Genomic DNA, 9,466 nt, shown 5'->3' on the forward strand with positions numbered 1-9,466 from the left:
AGGGTGTCTCAGCGCGGATTTGGGCCCTTTAAGTGGTTTTAACCGCTCCGCAACCCCTCATGCCTATAAATACAAGCCTTAGGCCTCATTTTTTCAGATCTGGAATTTTTGAGAATTGGCGAAGCCCTGCCGGAGTGAAGAGTGATCGAGCCCTTCAACGTAAGAGAGTTTCTTCGTCAGATTTACATCACCCGTACCCGATCCTTAGTATTATCCCGTTGTGGTAATACTAAGAAGAGCAAATATCTCGCTTTTATCGAGATAGGCGCTTCAAGTTTCTAGATCTCCTCGCGGATCGACGAAGCTCTGGATCAGATCTGATTGCCAGGTAGTCCACGGATATCGACGTCCCCGTCACAGGCTAAAGACCCACGCAAGCAAGAGACGACGAACGGATCTTGTGTTTATTTTCAAGAAAGTTATAATTTTTATTCTTTGTTGTTTGAATTCATTTGTAACGTTTAAAGTTTAATGAAATCAATGATGAAGGCAACTTTCGACGAAAACAGTGGGTTACAACTCCGCCACGAGATCAAGGCTATGGATACCCACCAGGTCTTGGGTACATCGTTCACCAACCCCCACCTCAACCTGTGCCTGATCCACCAGCCTTTGATGGTAAGCTCGATCCAGAAACTTTCTTTGACTGGCTGAAGAGCATGGATCGCTACTTCGATTGGTACGCCCTGACGGAATCCTAGAAAGTCAAGTTTTCCACAATGGAGCTCACCGGACCCGCCTGTCAATATTGGTCCAACTTTGAAATGATAAGGCATATTAGAGGTGAGTTACCAATTTTTACTTGGCGAGAAATGACCGACGAACTGAAACGGAAATATCTCCCGTCATCGTTTATTTATGGATTGCTAGATAAGTAGCATTGTCTTACTCAGGGAACCAAATCTGCAAAAGAGTACGTTGCTCAATTTGATGAATTATTTACTCGATGCAGCACCATTGAGAAAGAGACACCAATGAAAGTTTTGTCAAAGTTTAGAGTCGGATTGCGAAGTGACCTCCAAACCGAACTCTTTGCTCGAGGAGTAGACACACTTGAGAGAGCTTACGCCTTAGTTCAAGATCTAGATGAAGCCAAATTCCACCAATCTCATAGGAGTCAGGATTTTTGAACTCATTCCTCCCAGCCTTCTCGCGCCACTACCTCTAGTCAGCCTCCGAGTCAATTTAACTCTAGTTATTCCCAGTCTAGAGTCGATCCCAAGGGCCAGAAGTCAGAGATCTCTCTCTCTCCAAACTTAGCTCAATAATTCTGTGTTATAATTGTCAAGGATATGGACACGTTGCTACTGTCTGTACAACTCCGTTCAGAGTTAGAATTAATAAGCCGTCTATAACGGAATCAAAATCTATTATTGAGGAAACCGTTAACCAGACCGTAGATTTGATAGAATCTAACTCTCATAAGGAATTCCAGAATACTAAAATTAACAAACCATGCATTCCCATTTCTTTTGAAACTACCCCCCTGATCACGGAGCCCACTGATGTTATCTGTGAAGTTTTTGAAATTGAAACTTCAACTCCTCCTGAACCAACTCCAGTGATTGAAAATGTTGTTGATACTCCCTACGAAGTCCTCCCGGACAAACATGACACCCAACACGTTCCTGATTTAGTTATTGATTCGGTTCACTCGGATATCTGTATGGAAGTTGAAACCCAAACTGAGCATAGTGAAACAGCTACCATATTAGATATCACATCCTCATGCATTGTCCCGATAGTCACTCACGCATACACTGATCCTTTTTGGGAATCTATAGTGATTAGGGATACAAGTTTGAGCACGAGTGCTTTTATTTCCTTTCTCCTTCATATTAAGCACACAAAAACACTCCTTCATGCATGTGTTTGCACATTCCTCCTTATCACTGCAAAAATAGGAAATTTGTTATACATATTAACGAAGGAACACCTAATTATTCCATTTGATAGAGGATGTCATGCATTTTAGACACTTCGTTGAGTTACATCTGCCATTGATCACATTGTTCGAGTTTGCATTTCATACAGTCATTTGAGTTGATTGGCATCATTTGAGTTAAATATCATTTTGTTTTGATTTGCATTGATCATATATTGGGGAATCAGTATCTAACTTGAATAAATACATTGTTAACTGAAATGAATGATATGGAGTCAGAACCTAATTTAAAACTATTGATGCTGATATTTTAGATGGTTTGGACTTGTCCAATACAGTTCTGTATTGCTGTTTAAGATTTGACATGATATTTATGAACTTTTCCAACTCTTGAAATGATTAATGGCAACATTTATTGATTTGATCATAGTTCTATTTTCAATATTGAGTGATTAAACAGTCACAATGTTATTAACAGTCCACTAATATAAGCCTGACCCTAGCCTATTATTTCTGAGAGTTCTTTCACCTTTTACCCCCACTTCTATATATTCATCCAAGCTGCGGTGAATTTTGATAATATTTTAGATGGTGAATTTACAATGCAATTTAACTAATGATTTGAGATGCAGAAAAAATAACTGACGGCAGATTAAGATGCAGACAGGGTATATTTGAAGATGACAAGTTTCTGCAGCTAACTCGACGGAGTCGAGTTTTCTCCCACCCGGGGAGAATAATGAGGACAAGAAATGACAATATTTGATTAGTTGATATATTTTTGAATTTTGAATTTTGAATTTTAAATTTTGAAATTTGAAATTTGAAATTTGAATTTTGAATTTTGAATTTTGAAATTTAGTTTAATTGTAGTTGAGTGATTTGAGGGATTATTGTTTGTTTCTATTTTTATTACACGTTGTGTACACGTAGTTTTTTTTATAAATAAGGTTGTATGAGACTATTGAAAATTAATGAATTATTGAATGAAAATTAAGTTCTTCTCAAATGAGAATTTCTTTGTATTTGGTGTGTGAAACCCAAATGCCGGTTCTAGGTGTGTGAAACCCTAGTTACTTATCCCCAAATCCATCTATCCCTCCATTCCCCTCACAGATCCATCTCCACCACTCATTACAAAAAGAAAGAAAACCCTAGATCTAGTCCCCCCTCCCAGCCGTCAGCCCCCATTAACTCTCGTGAGTTTCTCTTCCTTCAACAACCGCAGCCTCTCCCCCGCTCTCTTCTCCTTCGAGCAACGTCGCCGACGTCCTGTTCTCCTCCACTTCCGAACAATTTCGTCGCCCGCGTCGTCCCGCCGCCTCGTCGATATCAGATCTCCTTTCGTCGACGACCATCACCGTCCTTCGTCCTCGAATGTCGTTCGCGCCTCTCGTCGTCGTCGGATCTCATGCTCTTTCGTCGTTCTTCGTAGTCGAACAGACCCGCCGCTCGTTTCGCCTTTCTCTGCCCAATTTCAGATCGAAGAACTCATAGACAAAGGAGACTTTGGATCGGGTTTGTCTTCGGATCTAGTTATTTGATCAGACTCGATTCCAACTCAGTTGGATCTGATGGTATCAATTTCTCTTTATATTTTTTTGTTAATCTCAATTTATTAGTTAATTACATGAATAATACATCTCTAAACTCTTATCTTATATTCACTGCTTGATTAAATTAGTGAGTCGAGAGTAACTGAACATGTGACTGTTAATCTTGATATTGATTGTAGAACTTGCACAACGATAATTAATACTGCAATTAAATTGATCGAGATTGGAATTGTTTATGACTATTGAGACAAATCTTGTTAAAATCCATCTGTCACATTAATTATTTTTAAATTAATTTCCTACAGAATATTATGAATTTTGGCGAAACGGTGCATTGTTTAAATTAGATCGCTGATTCCGATAGACCCCCTCCCCCGTTTCGCATCAGACTTCTTAGGAGCTTTCCGAACTCACCATAGGATCTTTGAGAGGAGGAAGAGAGGCTTGTAGGGTGTTTGGAAATTGATATAAGGTTTGGGGTGTTGAGCTTGGTCAGAGATCACTTGGAGAAGATGAGGAGTTACTGTTCGTAACTGAGAGAGCTCAGAGTTCTCAGTTTCTTTTCTTTTGATCTTTTTTTTTAGAGGTGAAACATGAAGAGGATAAAATGCATTTGTTTTTATTTTTTCACTACAAATCAATCCCCTAAATTACACTAAAGAGAAGCTCGTCATCCCACACCGCTGCGCAACGACGCTCACGCCCTGAAAATACGGAGTCTGTTGTCCATGAAGAATGTTCGTAGTTGCTACAGTAAATTTTCCTTTTTTTGGAAAATTATTTCCTGTTTTTCCGAAAATATCAACATGCACTGCGTGTTTTGACTGTAACTTTGTCATACGACCTCTGAATGAGGTGATTTAAAATTTGTTGGAAAGCTATTGAAAAGACCTACAACTTTGGTCTTTTGAGGTTTCCCAGATTCTTACTGCATCAATGTGTAAAACACATAAACTCTTAAATGGTCCTTTCACCAAATTTGCATTTGCACTTGTATATACACATATATACATTGAATTGATCTCAAATCAATTCCTAGCATACTCAAACATCAAAATATGTTATTTATTATCATATAACATTTTTATTACTATTTATCACAACACATTCAAATTTTACGGGGTTTTACACATATCAAGGAGAGATTAGGCATGATCTTCAAAAGTGATCAAAGGCTTTCCATTTTTTAACATATTCTTGTGAATCCAGAGGACGAGATCACTAATACCCAGCAATATTAAAATGTGAGTTTATAAATTTGAAATAACCACAGAATATGAATTTTATAGGATCTTTTCAGAGAGAAGTAATCAGTAACATTCTTAGAAGATTGAGAAGAATTAATTAGGAACACGTTTAAAGTGAATAGATATAAGTTCATATATAACAAACATCATACTTTTTTTTATCGTAACAAACATTATACATCGATCAGCTGCTTATTCGATCTATATAACAAACATCATACTTTTTTTTATCGTAACAAACATTATACATCGATCAGCTGCTTATTCGATCTGAGTCTCATATCATTGCTTAGGAAATTATTCAATTACAGTACCCATTAATATTTCGCAAACTTATATTTCAAGCATTTTCCCGCCACCATTAATGAATAAGCTTGCACTGTAGCTAGATATTGTACACACTACCGTGCAACCCTCTACCTTAGTATTTAATTTTTTTTTGTTACTTGTATATATACCCTTGAATCATGGGTATTTACAAAAATACCGATTAAACTTTAGTATTTGTAAAAATACCCTCCAAACCATCAACTTTGGGGGGGAAATTGCCCTAAAATCAGTAAATTATCAACTTTGTGAGTGAAAATTAGATTATTCGTTAATGAATTTTACATTCAGTTACAAATCATCCCATTAAAGTTAACGATTGATTAATTTGGGAATATTTTTTTCCGAAATTGATGATTTGAGGGGTAGTTTTGTAAATATTCATGATGTAAGGGGTATATCTGCAAATAAACATATAAATAACCAATTTTTTAACCCACCCTATTCCAAAAAGTGCTTTTACCTATGAGCCCAAAGCTTTTACCCACACTTGTTTTAAAACCCATCCACTTCCAGAAAAGATTTTTACCTATAATTTTTAAACCCAATAATTTTTACACTCATCAATCACTCTTCAACGGTAAATATTTCGCCTAAAGTTCAACTTCCATTGTTAAAGTCATCCACTTTCTAAAAGGTTTATTACCTATAAACCCAAAGTTTTACCCCCCTTTATTTTAAAACCACACACTTCTAAAATCAGTCTTAGACATAATAGAAAAACCTCCATTAGATTAATTATAAACATACTTTGTATTAAAACAATCATGTAGGTAATTTGTAATATTTTTATTGGAACTTTCTATTTTTCTGTTCTAAATGGTCATCCATTTTATTTTTTGAATGAAATGGTTAAAATATTAGTTTTTTTACTTTTGCACTACGCAAATGATAGTGAGTTTTTTGCTTATAAACTAGACGTTTTACACTATTTTTTATTTTTAAACTAACACAATTTTGGATAAAATTAGTTATTCGTTCGCACATCATTTTCTTAGATGAGATAAATAAACATGTGAACAACGTTTTAAAAGGGGAGGCTTTAATCGCAAACCATCTTTTTCTCTTTCTATATAAAGGAGAGATTAGCCATGACCTTTGAAAGTGATTGGAGGCCTTCCAACTTCAACATATTCTTGTGAATCCGGAAAAGGAGATCACTAGTACCCGGCAATATAAAACTTCCAATTAAAATGTGAGTTCATAAGTTTGAAATAACCACAGAATATGAATTTTACAAGATTTTTCAAAAAGAAATGATTAGTAATATTCTTAGAAGATTGAGAAGAATTAATTAGGAACACGTTTAAAATGAATAGATATAAGTTCATATGTAACAAACATAATACATTGATCAGATCTCAACCCCATATCATTGCTGAGACTTCCATTTATTTTTTGGTTCAACAAATCAAATTACAAATGAAATTCTTCATTTGTACAGTATCCACAATTACTTTTAGAATACTATATTTCAAGCATTTTCCCGCCGCCATTCATGAATAGGCTTCCCATAGCCTTGGCCCTCTCCCTGAGAACAAACTTCTGCATCTTCCCCGTCGAAGTCTTCGGCAGCTCCCCGAAAACCACGCTCTTGGGCACCATAAAATCCGGCAGCCGAGCCCGACAGAACCCTATAATCTCCTCAGCATCAGCAGAAGCTCCATCCTTGAGCTTCACAAACGCACACGGCGTCTCCCCCCAGTACTCATCCGGTCGTCCAACCACCGCAGCTTCAAGCACCGCCGGGTGACGATAAACTACCGACTCGACCTCGATCGTGCTTATATTCTCCAGGCCGGAGATTATGATGTCCTTCAGCCTATCCTTCACCTGAATATACCCATCAGCATGCCTCACCCCGAGATCCCCTGTCCTCATCCATCCCCCTGCAAAAACCTCCTCTGTGGCTTTTAAGTCCTTGAAGTATCCGTTCATCACCGTGTTGCCTCGAAACATAACCTCCCCCATTGTTTTGCCATCGGCCTGGACGCTTTTCATTGTCTCCGGATCTTTGACGTCGACCGCCTCCGTTCCGATATGTCGAATTCCCTGCCTCCCCATCATCTTTGCCTGCTGATCCACCGACAGCTCGTCCCACTCGGGCTTCCACTCGCACACTGTCGCGGGCCCGTAGGTCTCCGTGAGTCCGTACACATGGACGACTTTAAATCCCATCTCCTCCATCTTCTCCAAGACTGGTGGTTGCGGGGTAGCCCCGCCCGTCATGACGCAAACCTTGGTCAGCAAGCGGACAGTTTGCCATCATGTTGAGGACGGTAGGGGCACCGGTCATGTGCGTAACTCCGTACCTGGTGATTTTCTCGAAGATGGTCTTTGCGGTGAAATCGCGGAGGCAGACGTTGAGCCCGCCCTGTGCCGCTATGCCCCAGGTCAGGCACCAACCATTGCTATGGAAAATGGGCACCGTCCATAAGTAGACCGGCAAAGTCCTTATTTCACTAAAGAGAATGGAACTGATGCAGTTGAGGTAGGCGCCGCGGTGTGTGTAGACCACGCCTTTCGGCCTGGATGTGGTGCCGGATGTGTAGTTTAGGGCGATAGGATCGCACTCGTCGATCGGCCACTTGATGTCGAAGCAGGGGTCTCCGGTTTTGATGAGGCTTTCGTAGTTTAAACCAGGTGAATGAGAGGAGTCTTCAGAGGGTTCCGGGATTGGGATGAGGAGAGGGGATTTGGAGTTGGATTGTGAAAGGAGGTTGATGGCGTCTTCAGCGATTGTGAGGAACTGGTGGTCGACGAAAATGAGCTTGGCTTCGGAATGTTTGAGGAGGACGGAGACCATGGCTGCGTCGTGGTGAGCGTTGAGGGTGCAGATGACTGCCCCGGCCATTGGGACGCCGAAGTTGAGCTCGTACATGGCTGGGACGTTTGGAGCGAGGACGGCAACCTGGTTCGGCAATAGAAGAAGATTCAGTGTACAGACTCTCTATGACCTTGATTGCAAAGAATGTCTATAATTAGTTATTAGGAATGATATTATTAGTTTATCTCCATATAGATTCTGCATTCAAAAATGTGAGATTCATTCCCTAGAATCATAGCGATCATCATGTTAAAAAGTTACGAGTCAACCGTGGAGCTGACATTCTTTACTCTATAAAGAATTACAACTAGATTCAGAGCATAGGTACGTTTTTCATTTATTTCATCTTCTGTCATAATGAATATAAGAATTTCCAAAACTAGAACCAGAGGCACTCTTCTTCTTGTGAATGTTGTTACTTCAAAATAACTAAAAGGAAATAATTTGCGATATTCTAACACTATGAGAAGAGTGATGCATGCTAGAAAAACTCCAAAAATAGAACACGTATATTCACGGAGCATATGAGAGATAGAGATTATAGTTACCACGTCGCCGCGGGAAACGCCAAGGTGTGAGAGAGCGGAAGCGAGCCTGAGGCAGCGGTCTCGGGTCTGTCTCCAAGTAAACTCGATGGATTCATAAACAACAGAGGTCCGATCAGAGTAAACCTCCGCAGACCGCTCGATGAAGCTCAGTGGAGAGAGAGGGACATAGTTTGCGGAGCAACGAAGTGTGCCTTCCATGCCTTTTGCTTTGCTGTGCGTGGATAAGCTAGTTTTTCTGCAGACTATTGAAAGATTTGTTTCAGCGGATTGAAGGAAGGCTAATGAGGTTCTTGGTATATCTTAGAAGCTTAAGAGATATAGGTAATATATAGAGATGTGGGTCAAAATAGTCACAATAAATTAGAAAGGTCGTGGAAGTTGCTTTGGTTCACCGAATTGATATATTTAATAAACCTGCACGTGAAAGTTGCTTCCGTTCCTCCAATTGATATATTTAACAAACCTGCTAATGGATGTATACAAGGTTTACTTCAATAAAGAGAGGCGTTGACTGACGGATAATGTCGAAAGATTTATTAGATGTTTTGAATACGATCATGACATCCTCACTTTCATATATTTAATTTAATTTTCGAGAGGGACTTAACATCATTGGTGTGATTTTAGTTAAATAGGGGCCGCCGAGAGGGACTTAACATCGATCATTGGTGATTTTAGTTATTCAGATCTGATTTGGGGGGTGGGGGGCTGATTTTTTGAGGAGCTAAGAATGAAAGGAGAAAGGAGAAAGGGGTGGTGGATTAGGTTTTGGGTTATTTTGATACGGAGGGCTGAGATGAAAGTAATGAAGGGCTGAGATTTTACATCCTTAGATGCACTCTAGAGGGGTTATTCATTGGTGTAAATTGGGGCAAATTGGATTAAATGGTTCCAACGGGATAATTTTACCCAATGAGACAATTTGAGTAGGATAAAGTGGGGGTAAAATGGGATAATGAGACAAATTTGAGTGGGACAATTAGTATGACATCTTTTTTATAATATGATATTATAGATCAATTAAGTTCAAGTTTAACTTGATATAACATCAAATGATTAAATAAATAATAGTTATA

At 39.1% G+C, this 9,466-nt stretch overlaps 1 protein-coding gene across 1 annotated transcript; it reads right to left on the reverse strand.

Annotated features, from left to right (window-relative positions):
• LOC109831119 (probable acyl-activating enzyme 1, peroxisomal) lies at positions 5,897-9,052 on the reverse strand. The gene is given in 3 exon segments (XM_020398482.1): positions 5,897-7,257; positions 7,259-7,926; positions 8,391-9,052. Coding segments are annotated over 3 exon segments (1,641 nt in total). The 5' UTR covers positions 8,589-9,052; the 3' UTR covers positions 5,897-6,482.

This window comes from Asparagus officinalis, chromosome 1 (genome assembly GCF_001876935.1).
Source record: "Asparagus officinalis chromosome 1, Aspof.V1, whole genome shotgun sequence".
NCBI lineage: Eukaryota > Viridiplantae > Streptophyta > Magnoliopsida > Asparagales > Asparagaceae > Asparagus > Asparagus officinalis.